We start from the raw sequence: 13,958 nt of genomic DNA on the forward strand, positions 1-13,958 counted from the left end.
TGTGTACTTCCCTCTGATACTCGCAGTAATAAAGCTGCTACAGTGCATTACCGAACAACGTGTCATTACACAGTCTGCAGGGAGCGAACGCGCCATCAGGCTCATCAGTGTTTACATCCTTTCATTAGCATCGGGACACAACAGAGGTGAACTCAGGGTTGAATTGATTTCCTGTCATCCTCCCTTTTTTTTTCCTCCACAAACTCAGCAAACTGTTCAGCTCCGCCTCTGCAGTCCATCTTGTCCTGCGTCTGTCTTAATGCTGCCTGTGTGTGTGTGTGTGTGTGTTTTCTATTTTTAGCTATCGGGTTGCAGATGTCCTTGGATTTGCTGGAAAAAAGGTTCTGGGCCATCGCCAAGCAGGTGAGCGGAGGAATCACTCATACTCATGCTGTTGTCATTTTTGGGGATGTTTCCTTGTTATGTGTTTATGCCCAAGAGGCTAAAATTGACCTTGACCTTAGCTGATTGGTATCAAACTGTTTGACCTAAACCTCTGACCTTAACTTAAAAACATTGCTCCATAGTGCTACTAGTGGTTAAAAACTTCACTGGATACCTTTAAGTTTCTGTAATTTAAACCGGGGACATAAACTTTATCAGTTTTTGCAACCAGAGTTCAACTAAATTTAGCTTTTACCTTAAATATGCTGACGTCCAAAAACGTACTGTAGAGAAGAACAAAGGAAATGTTGGAAATCTGAATTCTTAATTCCTCGGGTATGCACCTCTGCTATCTGATCTTCTATTGGAGATGAGGATGCAGGGTTAGAAAATTAATATTGTGATTGTGTGTGATTGGTCTTGAAGTCCTGCGACAGTGCCGACCTTTATGGGAATGGAAAGTCCAAAATGGCGGACGCTATCATATTATCTGCGTCATAACGGAATAATGGAGGCAGCCTGGTGTGCAGTCAGTCATCACACAGGAGTCAGTTGAATGAATGTGTCAGTACATAATCCTCTGGAGTCAGAGGTCATTGTTTCTTTATGTTCATTAGGGAATGGATCCAATTAATTATATGCATTAAGTCTCTTAGACTTTTCATCTTAGGATTAAAGTGGAAACGTCGGACAATCAGGTCCCATTAAGAAGTAAAACAATGGGATTTGACAGTTAATAGACCGAAGTAAAGCTGAATATATTTCTTGTTCTCTTCACTCCGCTCTCATTTTCATGAGTTTTCATAATTCAATTTAAGTGGCCTCTTCTCTAATACTGACAGTTATGGGAAAGCTGAGACATTAAATTCAGACATTTAAAGGCACAATCAATAATCTAAATCTAAATGAATTAGCCTCTGTTATAAAGAAAGAAAACACTGTGATACCTGTACTCTATGAAGGCTGAATGGAGAAGAGTAGGACGCTTTATAAATGAGTCTTAAAGGTGCGATATACAACATTCAGCCTCACTAGATGTCAGCAAACAACTATTTTCTAGTGAAGTAAATGGCGTCCTGAGCAGAGAATGAAGTCACACTCCCTCTGTGTGTGTTGTTATCTGAGCTTCTCTGTTCTTTGTTTGATAGCCGGTCCAGCGAATCCCTCCGTTTCCTCCCCGCGTCCGTCTTCAACATGGCGGCTGTGTCACAAATTTTTATCATATAACAACTAAACTGCAACTAAAATATGTTTCTGGAAACATTTGAGGTGAGAAATAGTCGACGCAGTAACAGAATCTTGATCCGTATTTGATCAGCACTGCTTAGTTTGACAGTTTGATCTGAGTTTCGGGAGTTGTCAGTTCAGGAGCCTCTGTCTTTTTCTTTTCTTTTTTTTCGACGTCATTGAGTAAACGATGCACACAGTTGTTTTGATCTGAGATGCTGGCGCTATAATGTGACATCTAGTGGCTGGATGTCCTATATTGCACCTTTAAGTCCTACTCTGAGGGTCCTGGGCTCGTATTTATCAAGCTTCTCGGAATCACTCCTAAGAACAGCACCGAAAGTTAACTTAGGACTAAAAATACCCCAATCTTAGTCGGATTTAAGACTCATTTATGAAGCGTCCTACTCTTACTTTCAAGAATATCTCTGCCTTAATGCATCTCCTGGAAACTCTTAACCATAGACTGTATAAAAATATGGACGTAGTTACCATGACGTCACCCGTTGGTTTCTGAAGAGCGGTTTTGAAGCTCAAAGTGAGCCGCTCCGGCCGTCGCCATCTTGGCAGTGCGTGACGCTGCCTAACTCCCAGCCAATCAAAAATGGGCAAAGAGGCGGGGCCGAATGGCTGAAACAAGCCACCTAGCGGCTGGCGGACCTGTCACTCAAAGCAGCCATGTCCTTCATTATGCATAACTTTACGGCTTAATAAAATTTAGACGGGTGAGTTATAAAAAAAAATTCACCCCCCGTAGAGTTGTCATGAAAGAGGAAATTAGCTACAGAGACCAAAACTGTTTTTTGTACCAGGCTGTAAACCAGTTTATTTCTGCTGTAAAGTTGGGCATTTTAACATGAGGGTCTATGGGGATTGACTCGCTTTTGAGGCCTCAAGTGGCCGTTCAAGGAACTGCAGTTTGTGGCACTTCCTCAATGGCTTCATTTTACAACCCCAGAGGTTGCAGCTCGCTCTTAACAAGTGAGGACACCTCTGGAGCTCCTAAATATTATAAGATAGTGAGTGAAATTCTTTTACTCTTTGATCTAAAAGGAAAAATAATTGTCTCCGAGAATTTTTGGCCACTTAGTAGCGATTTCCTACTCTGAGAAGCTTGATAAATACAACCCCTGATCTTGTTACAAAATGTGTCCCCACATATGACGTAAGGCGGACCAACACTCACACACGCAAACACACACTCACACACACAAACACACACTCTACAGGTCTTTGACCTTGTGATTGTGTGTCCTGTAGTTCAGTGAAACAGACGCAGAGCTGCAGCTGAACGTGTGCAGATGTCCTGTAGAGGATGATGCTGCAGATAATGTTTTTAATATGAGCTGACAGCTGTGACAGGCTGGATTAATGCTTTCACAAGACCGCCTCACTGATGACATTAACTCATGTGACTTCAGAGTCATCCGCTGAAACACATTTACATCCTGTCGTCAATGATTTACACTTTCAGACGTTTATAAAATGAAAAATGAGACCTTGAAACTGGATTCAAGTATATTTATCTTCTGTATATGTGTCCCGTTGTATTTGTTTCATTAACTGAGGAAAATGAAGCTGTCGGAGGTCATAAAGTGCTATTTAATGCAGATGAATCGTTTTTTGAAAATATGACCACACTTCTCTGTGACCATTTAAACCAAGTTAAGTCCTTAAAGCGACCCGAGCTATCTGCATTTACTTTAATTCAGCTTTTAACTGTCAGAGAGTAATCCTACTTTCACACAGTGTGTTTTTATTTTGAAACACAGCTTGTTTAAGTGCTGCCATCTTTAGTTTCTTCAGGTGACAGATCACACCTGGTAGGACACAAACATAGAAGGTAAAAATATGTTTGTGTGAAGAAATTGTAAAATTGAAAATGATATTTGTGATGTTTTTACAATGGTTAAATGTTTCAATGTTTCTATTAGTTTGTGGTTTAATGACACTCATACAATTATTTTTATTTTGAAAATTATTATTCTTTTCTATATTTATCTTCTGTATATGTTTCCTGTTGTATTTGTTTCATTAACTGAGGAAAATGTAGCTGTCAGCGGTCATAAAGTGCTATTTAATGCAGATGAATCTTTTTTTGAAAATATGACCACACTTCTCTGTGACCATTTAAACCAAGTTAAATCCTTAAAGCGACCCGAGTTTTCTGCATTGCCTGTAAAATAGCACAAAACTGAACTGAAAAAGATGATATAGCGACACATTTGGATTTCAACAGCATAAAGTCTTTTTACATAATTTTATTTCTCATTTGTTATTTGACATTGACTGCAGAGGGCTTTAATTCAGCTTTAACTGTCAGAGAGTAATCCTACTTTCACACGGTGTGCTTTTATTTTGAAACACATATATGTCATCTTTAGTTTCCTCAGGTGACAGATCACACCTGGTAGGACACAAAAACATGGTCCTGATTTGAAGCTGAAGAAATTGGGAAATTGAAAATTATTTTTGTGATGTTTTTACAGTAATTAAATGTTTCTATTAATTTGTGGTTTAATGATAATCATACAATTATTTTTATTTTGAAATTTATTATTCTTTTCTCTCCAACTTTCTCGACTCTTGTTGCTTCCAGCCCAGCGACACAGACGTAAGTAAACACCAATTATTGATTATAATCAAATAATAACTTTAATCTTTTTAAAAAAAAAAAAAAAAAAAAATGCTAAAAATTTGCTGGTTGCAGATTCACAAATGTGAGGATTTGAAGCTTTTTACAGTTATTTTGCACAAGTGTTAAAATTATACATCATAGTTTATTCATCATTTTTGAATTTATAATCATTTTTCAATAATTTTGTTAATAATATATTATTATTGTTATAATTATATTAGTAAAAATATACAATTATCATATACAAAAATACACAGATATCATCTTTCTTTGTTTGATAAAAACAGTTCCTCCCATGTGCAGTGAACTGGTTTTGGGTTAAACTGGACTGTAAAGCAGCTTCGATGAGTGACTCAGCTTGTTTATGTTGTTTATGATGATGTCATACATCCTGTTGATGATCTCGCCTCTCAAAGCTCACCACCTCGTCTTCTCTGTCTTCCTCTCAGTGTTCAAACATCGAAGGAGTGTGTCCTCTGAGCTGTGAGAGTGCTGTAAGTATCCAACAGCTCAACTCTGAACACTGAAAAAAAAAAAACCTTAACAGACACTAATTCCTGCTGCTTCCTGTTCAGGATCTGAACTGTTTCCTGGTCGACAACAACGGCTTCATCCTGCTATCGAAAGAGAGAAACGAGGTGAGATCCACAACCTGATCCCGCCCCCCACATTATATGATGGTTCCATGTTTGGAAATGTGAGAATTTGCCGTTTTTCTTACATTATAGTAAATTGAATATTTTGGGGTTTTGGACTCAGACAAAAGAGAGATAGAATAGAGATCATAATCACAAAACTTAGTTCAACTTAGTTTGACATTTTGAGAAATATGCTCATTTAGTTTCTTACTTAGGTGAGAAGATACATACCGCTCTCGTATCTTGCAGTAAATATGAAGCTTGATCAATCTAGATCAGCCTGTTAGCTTAGCTTAGCGTAAAGAATGAAAACGGGGGGAAACTGCTAGCCTGACTCTGTCCTACAAAAGGTGTCTAATCTTTTCATGAAACCGGATTTACTTATTTACACAACTGAATAAAAACATACTGACAACATGTCAGCAACACTTAAGGAACATAGGAAACATGACCTGCATACTTCAAAATAAAAATCCCAGATTGGCACATCCGGGCTACCGTAGCTCGACTATTTTTCTGTCTGTATGATGCGTCTGCTGCGCGCCACATTCTGACGTCATGACTATTTAAAGGATCATACTGCTGATTTTGTGTTATTAACTACACTTACAGCACTTTGTGTGTTCTCTACATTGCTGAACATTCTCCAAATCATCCATAAATTTTTAGATTGATTTCCGTTCTCCCAGGAAGTCATTACCGTATTTCATCAATACGGTAATGACAGTAGTCTCTGATAATGGCTGGAGGTGTTGTCAACACGAACAGATAAAGGCCCCTACAACAGGCGGGAGTAAAAACAAGGATAGATAAACTACTGGTGCCTGTCGTATAATTTATATGCCAGTTTAGCATAAATAGTAGTTGCCTGGATGTCCAGAGAAGGGAGGGGGATGGAAGAGACGTCATATTGTTTAAATACGGGGATGATGGCGCATATTTTAATAATAATGAAAACAGCGACACTACATGAGCACAGGTAACCAGGGTAACCAGGGTAACTTGGCTAAGCCGGCGAGGATACATCCATGAGCATGCTACCCGCGTGCTATAGCGAAGTGATGCACTGCCAAAACGTTCCAGGTGGAACTCAAGCGCCAGAATTATTGAACTGCACGTTGGAGTCGGTGGATTACCAGTAATGCAGTAACAACAATGTACCAAACTAAAATATGAACAAATATACTTATCAAACAGAGAGAATTATAAATAAAGGTCTCTCTCTAATATCAGCCTGCTTCCAATAAAGTCCTGGCACCCTCTCATATTGAGGTAAATAAAGGCACCGGCCACTATTAGAGGAAATATGGTAATTTCAACATTTAGTGACCTTCATGTTTTTTAGCTAAAAGTTATGTTGTTTTTTTGAAACTTCACCTTTATAGATATCAGCAGCCAGAAAGCTCTACATCCATTATCAGAGGACAAAAAAATAAACATGAATGTTTTCAAAGGGATCGTGTGAATTTAGCAAATTTTATATTAAAAAGAAGTCGGCAACTGAAAAGAAAGTTTCCTTGACGACACCAACAAAAAGAATCCATCCTCCCGACTCCATTACCACACTGCGATAACCAAATTATGACCCCTTGTGGCTGTGACAGCTGATTTCTCTTTGAGTTGATTTACATTGTTAATTGAAATTAACTGAAACTGAAACCTATTTGTCTGGAAGGAGGGAAAAACTGTCTGAAACCTGATGAGATGATTCGGGAAACACATGCAACATTGCACATAAGTTCCTGTAAGTCCTCAGCTGATTAAATGAAAACACTCAGGCTTCTCGGTTTAACTACTCGGAGTCAGGAAGTTTATTCCTTGAACAATCAGGATGAGGTTTCGGTGTCGTGTCGTGGACGAGGAGGTGACTTCTCAGCTTCACTGCAGCTTTCTGGATCATTTAACGTGCTCATAAACAACATCTGGATGGCTCACAGGATTTCAGGACATTTTCAGTATTAATCTGTGTGCATTAGCAGTCAGACGTAGCAGCAGCTGCTGCACCTGCTGACCTCTGCTGACCGTGGGCGGAGCCTAACCGGAACGGAGCGAGCTGCCAAATGCACGCCACATTTGACACGTACAAGCTGAGGTCATACAAATCTGAACCTCCTCGAGGCACGAAACTGTCAAAACTGTAATATCGGCGATTTTTTAATGTATTTTTCTTCATCTCATGTTTGGATCCAAACCAACGATGAACTGATCTACTAACAAGTATTATGTGTGTATCTAAAGCCTGATATATCTTATTCCTCCATTGTTGTCCAAAAACTATTAAAAACACATCAGTGAGTCACACCGCTGCATCGGGACCCTGGAGATTATGGTCACATTGTTAAGAAACGTTTCAAAAGACTAATAACAGCAATAAGATTGTAGCTCCTGCACATGCTCAGTGGTGTCTGCCGTACAAGGAACTTCTCTCCTGAGAGTTACAGTTTTATTGCTGTTATTAGTCTTTGGAGCCGTTTCTAAACAAATTACCGTGACTATAATCTTCAGGGTGAAGGAACAGAGGTTTATGGCACAGAGGTATGAGATATATCAGGCTTTGGATACAATACTTGTTAGTAGATCAGTTCATTGTTTTGTTTTGGATCCAAACATGAGATTTGTTGACAATAAGATAAATATAGAAAATCACCATATCCTTTAATTCATGGAGCGTCTGAACAGCAGCAACAAATCATGTCTTTGCTGACCTGTGATCAGTGGTTTCCTGACTACAATCAAAGAAATATTTTGGTTTATTAAATGTTATGTCATAGTGATGAACCTACAGAGAATTATCAGCAGCTCCTCTCGGCTTTACGGAGCTTTATAGTGAGTTTCAGCTCATTGTTTATCTGTCCGGCTGCAACTTTTACTGTTTCAGTTCAATCTCAGCGGCTCTCATAGCGTCGTTTTCATAGAAAAAGCTGTAAAAAGCTACTGTACACTACCTGCTCAGCACCAAACAGACACAGTTATCTGTAGACTAGCTGGTGAACATAGTGGAGCATTTAGCAGCTAAAGAGCCAGATATTTCCCTCAGGAGTTGGTAGAGAGTAAAAACAGAGAGTGAATATTGGACTTACATTCACCAGGTGGACAGAAACACGACTCCACATGAATGATAATGTTGCTCCGTAACTGCTGGATGTGGAAATAAACAACTGCTTGCTAACAAGTTCAGCATATCAACTTAAAAGCTGATGATGTGTCAGAGTTCACAAGTTGTTTCCACTCAGCCCAAGTGCTGAAAAAAATCACAACAACCTTTATGTCTCTAAGTCAAAATTAAGATTAGTATCTCATATTTTTTTTTACTTAAATCCAAAATCTGACTCATTGCTTCATGATGATCTATCTGAACATTTTTACAGTCTCACTGAACATATTAACATCAACTCTTCCTGGTGGAAACAGGCCTCCAAACATTGCAGATGAAATTTGTTTTCATGTGTGTAGAGACGAGCAGACTGCGAGCCTGCTGTCCGCCTGACAGCTGCTCGTTAGCTCTGGATTAACTCGGCCTGTTAAGAGCCATATTACCGAGGATTAATCCTGAGTTCGCCACGGTACCCTAAACACACACACACACACTCACACACTCAGCTGAGCAACCACACTCATTTCTTACCCCAAATCATCTCCTCCGCTGAGACGTTCAAGTCCATTTAAGTCACTCTAGAGCTCCAGCATGTTGTTTAGTTCAGAACATAACACGAGGGCAGGATATGGGGGTCAGACTTGTGAAGTTTGTGTTACAGGACATGTTTAGTGACCATGCATGGTGCTGCTGTTGGCTCTGCTGTGGTCAGATAACAGCTCAAAAGCTGATCTACACCAGGGGGGCGGATTTAGTGATTTGGAGGCCTTTGGCAAACTCTCGCTTTATTTTCACCCTTTCACTAACTGGGAATGTTGGTATTGCCAGTGGTAGAAGAAGTACTCAAAGCTTTTTCTTAAGTTAAATTATTAATACAACACAGTAAAAGTCCTACTTTCAATTTTTTACTGAGTAGTGAAGAGTGAAAGAGACGTATCATCAGCATAATGCACTTAAATTTACTTTAAGTCTCTTCAGGATGGAGCTTTTAATGTTATATAATGCTGGATAGTTTCATCAATAATAATGCATCATATTGTAATTGGTATATTTATGAGTAGAATCTGCAAACATAACCAGTATCTGTCAGGTAAATGTGGTAGCAAGTGTACAGTTGCATATATTTTTTCAGTGCTTTGGGCGTCATTTGTAAGTAATTTTGGTGTATAATGAGTTATAATAATAACATAATTCAATATGTTTCATATCTAAACATCATAATAAATCTATAGCTGTTCGGGGCCCTTGTAATTGGGGCCCCAGGCAGTTGCCTTCTTTGCCTTTAATGGTAAGTTTTTCCCCAGGAGAAAAAAAAAAACAGCCCATAAATGTACATGTCTGCTCAAGAAAATGAACTGAAACAGAAGGGACTACAAATATGGCTGCCAGAGGGGAGCACTATGTCACCTGAAAGTCTGTATTTAATTGACTTTTCATTGTAAAACTAAGAAATCTCACAGCATGAGGAGAATTTCTTGTGGAAAAACTCTGATGAGAAGAGGAAACAGCAGCAGTAAACTGTGCTGTAGAGTGACTCTAAACCAGGAATCATTTACTGTAGAAGCTCATTTTTCATTATTTGCATGTCTGCTGCGTTCCCACTGGCCTTACTAAGCAGATATGATGAAGTGCTTCCTCCGGCGGTTTTGCTGAGCTCTGGACTTTACAGGAAGTTTGCGCGGAAACACCCAGAATCCTCGCCGGTGTTAACGCCGCTGTGGTGTGAAGTTGCAGCTAGTGGTGCGTTGCGAGGCATGGTAAATATTTAATCAGCAGAGAAATCAAGTCAGTGTTGACTAAAAGAAATGGGTCAGACGGGGAGGGAAAGTGTAGTGTGCAGAGTGACCAAGCAAAACACAGGGCTCGTTATCGGTTGCTGTGTGCAGAGGAAACGTCTGTTTGATCAATGATGCTGCTGCAGGAGTCCGTTGTTCATCCTCAGGGCTGTAAACAGGTTAGAGTGATGAACATGGATAATAATGTCCTGAAATTAACTAAACTTACAGGATGTAGAGACACTAGCAGCCATGTGAGGCTGCGATGTTCATTACACAGTAAAAAAATGACACTAGTGGATGGAGAGACAACTTCACTGTTCTCAGGTTTTTGCCACTAGTGGAGTAAAAAGTCTGAAAATAAAGTTTTCCCAGAGAAAAGACATTGTTGTTTACAAAATTAAACGGTTTTATCCTCTGTATGCTGGTCATTTTAGGACATGGTGGACAGATTAGTGGTGGAAAGTAACTAAGTACTGTATTTAATTTACAATTTAGAGGTATTTGTACTTTACTTGAGTATTTCCATGTGATGCTACTTTCTACATTTCAGAGGGAAATATTGTACTTTCTACTCCACTACATTTATTTGACAACTTTAGTTACTTTTCAGATGAAGATTTGACACAATGGATAATATAACAAGCTTTTAAAATACAACACGTTGTTAAAGATGAAACCAGTGGTTTCCAACCTTTTTGGCTTTTGACGTCTTACAAAAAGCAGTGTGTAGTCGGGGTCACATTTCACATGTCTATGAGTTGTTAACAGCTCCACCAAATAGTGATTTTTCCCTCTAAACTTCTCACATGCTTTCATTTCAATAAATGTTCAAATGATCCAATATTTCAGCAAAAATCAAAGATTAGAGAAAAAGTCCAAAAACTGAAAACAGATTTGTGTATCAGAACTTTGTTTTTTCTTCTTTCCTCTCCCATTAATCATCTCACCACCCCTCAGATTTATCTGCTGACCCTTTGGAGGGGCCCGACCCCTAGGTTGGGAACCACTGGACTAAACTAGCTAACTGTATATAAAGTAGTGTAAACTAGCTCCACCTCCAGCAGCTACAACAGTAACATGCTGCTCTAACACTGATGCTTCACTATTAATAATCTAATGATGTCATATATAATAATATATCAGTCAGAGGGACCAAACCACTACTTTTACTGCAATACTTTAACTACATCAAGCTCATAATACTTATGTACTTTTACTGCAATACTTTAACTACATCAAGCTCATAATACTTATGTACTTTTACTGCAATACTTTAACTACATCAAGCTCATAATACTTATGTACTTTTACTGCAATACTTTAACTACATCAAGCTCATAATACTTATGTACTTTTACTGCAATACTTTAAGTACATCAAGCTCATAATACTTATGTACTTTTACTGCAGTAGGATCTGTGTACTTCCTCTGTATTGGTGGTTTTACATAATTAAAGGGTCTGAGTACTTCTTCCACCACTGTACTTCGGCTCAGCTGTGCTTTAATTATGCTAAAATGCCTGCAGGATGTTAATAATCTCCATGTTAGGATTTATCTTGAAGCACCTGAGGCTGACAGGAGTTCAGTCAATAGTTTTAATGGTGTGCTGATGATTTTGGGGGCATCTCAGACTCAGTCAGTTTAACATCGGCATTATTTTCAATACTGATCTCAATTTTGAAAATTACATTATCATTATCAAAACTAAAGAGCATTTATATCTCAAACTGACTGAGAAAACTGGTTCATGCATTCATCTCTAGCAGGTTAGACTACTGTAACGCTCTATTTGCAGGATTACTCAAACTGTCAGTGGGACGGCTCCAGCTCATTCAAAATGCAGCAGCTTAGAGTCCTTACGAGAACATTAAAATTTCAACATATTACTGCGGAACTGAAATCACTTGGCAATTGGCTCCCGGTACAACACAGAACCACCTTCCAAATCCTGCTAATAGTCTATAAAGCGCTTACTTTAATGGTTCTGGCTCCTCAGTCTCCCATCAGGTCATCTCAGGTCATCAGGTGGACGTCTTCCAGCTTTACCTTCAGTTACTGTGGTCCTGCTGACCTGCAGTCCATCACAACTGTACTCACTCAAACCTCTCCTTTTCTCCCAGGCTTATAGTTAATTACTGGGTGCGTGTGTGTGTGTGTGTGTGTGTGTGTGTGTATCCCTGTGTAGTAGCACTTGTTTCTTGTACAGCTGCTTACATGTGCGGCTGTGTGATAGGGCAGAGGTTTCTATTTGATTGGGTTGATGTTTTTGGGTTTTTAATTGCTGTGTGATATGCTTCATGCTATGTTCTCATATCTATGCCCGTATTTTTATATTTTCCTTTTCAATGTAAAGCACATTCAGCTTACTTGTAATGAAATGTGCTATATAAATAACATTGCCACTATTAAACTTTCAACTTTTTAAGATAAACTCGCGCTGCACTTGTGCTTTGAGCTGGTAATGTAAGCTTGCTAACATGTTTACAATATGCATGTGTTGACTGTACATCTTGACAACAAATGTTAGCATAATAAATGCTAACATCATGTTAAATGTCATGTTATGTAATGTCATGTTATGTAATGGTTGGCATTTTGGTATGTTAGTATTTAGCATGTTAGCTAGCTATGTTGGGATTATTGGACATCTCAGACTCAGTTTGTCAGGTTCAACCCTTCATTGTTTCCATCAGTCCCACATGTTGACATATTGGTTGTTGGTATAGTAACGTTATGCTTTTTGTGACTAAATATGGTTTCAAAACCTGAGTTGAACGTATGTAGAAATGCTGCCTGTAAGTCAAAAGTCAGGGCTTCAACCTGCTCTGAACGCTTCACTTGCGACGTATTTTTCTACCTTGCTGACGAGCTGACGTCGGCTCGTCACGCATGCTCATAAACAGCCGTCCGTCTGTAGCCTTGTTTGCTAAGGTGGTTGCTGAGGTGGTTGCTAAGGTGTTTCTATGTGTTGTCCACTCTCATATTTCAGATCTGATTCAGCTCCAACATGTACGGATGTATTTGAGAAGTTGACATTTCGAGTAAAGAACAAGAAAAAGTAGAGAAATCCTGCTACTATAGTTTGTTTACGTAGCTTCCGGAGCCGGAGGAAGCTTCCTGAAGCTGACCAATCAGAACAGAGTGGGCTCATCAGGAGGGCGGGGCCTTAAAGAGACAGGAGCTAAAACGGCCTGTTTCAGACAGAGGCTGAACTGAGGGGCTGCATAAAGGACCAGTAGAAGATAAATAAGGAGCTTTTAACTGGAAATCATGCAAAGATATTCCGGTAGAGCCCCAGAATATAAATATACACCTGGAAATGTGCAGAATATGTCCTCTTTAACAAGTTTACCATGATAGCATTTACTGTAGCATGTTGGTGTAGCATGCTAATTTGTTGGGGATTATCAACGTCATTAAGATTGATCTTCTTATGATCGTAACTATCAGAGCTAAATCTCCGTCCATCCAGTTGTTGGTGAGATATTTCCATCTGTTGTTCAGACAGACATTTCCATTTGTTTTGTTTTTCCATTTCTTAGCTCGACTGAGTGTCAGGCTGTTAGTGTATCTCTGAATATAATGACCCCGCTCTGGTCGAAGCCTTTCAGAGATTGTAAGCAGAGCTGAACCTGTGTGTCTCTCCCTGCTCGTTGCTCCTGGCAGCAGTTTGACTCTCACACTTTTAGTGCTCTTATTTTTTGTTTATTGCAGCTTGTTTAGCCTCTGCTGCTGCTGCTGCTGCTGCTCCTTCTGCTGACAGGTAAACAGAAGGTCAAGTGTTAAGTGTGAACAGCGTCCAACTGCTAACGCTCAGCAACCTGCGAGTCCTCCGAGGCTGCTGGGAAAATCCCGTCCAGACGGAGACAAAGTGTGGCCAGAGAGCAGCTTGTAAACCTGAACAAAGCTGCTGAGACAAAACGATCTGAATAATTCAGAGACTGTTGCTGCTGCTGAGGGCCAGAGAGGACACTGAGCACACACACGCACACACACACGCAGTCATGTTTCCATCACTTCAGAGGACATTATATCGACTTATATTCATTTCCTGGAGACTTATCCAAACCTTAATATAACCATAAACTAACCTCAACTTTAAACTTTAAAGTTTTCACCCTAAAACTAATGATTTACGTTAAGGGGATTTGCTTTTTGTCCCCACAACGTGAGGAATACATACACACACACACTGACT

The 13,958-nt window shown here is 39.4% G+C and overlaps 1 protein-coding gene across 1 annotated transcript in view; it reads left to right on the forward strand.

Annotated features, from left to right (window-relative positions):
• The window catches only part of LOC122985392 (voltage-dependent calcium channel subunit alpha-2/delta-4-like), an 85,259-nt gene that overhangs the window by 60,231 nt on the left and 11,070 nt on the right, over positions 1-13,958 (forward strand). The window contains exons 28-31 of the mRNA XM_044356005.1: positions 302-363; positions 4,211-4,225; positions 4,699-4,743; positions 4,825-4,887. Coding sequence (XP_044211940.1) covers positions 302-363; positions 4,211-4,225; positions 4,699-4,743; positions 4,825-4,887 — 185 coding nt within the window. The remainder of the gene's footprint in view (positions 1-301; positions 364-4,210; positions 4,226-4,698; positions 4,744-4,824; positions 4,888-13,958) is intronic.

This window comes from Thunnus albacares, chromosome 7 (genome assembly GCF_914725855.1).
Source record: "Thunnus albacares chromosome 7, fThuAlb1.1, whole genome shotgun sequence".
NCBI lineage: Eukaryota > Metazoa > Chordata > Actinopteri > Scombriformes > Scombridae > Thunnus > Thunnus albacares.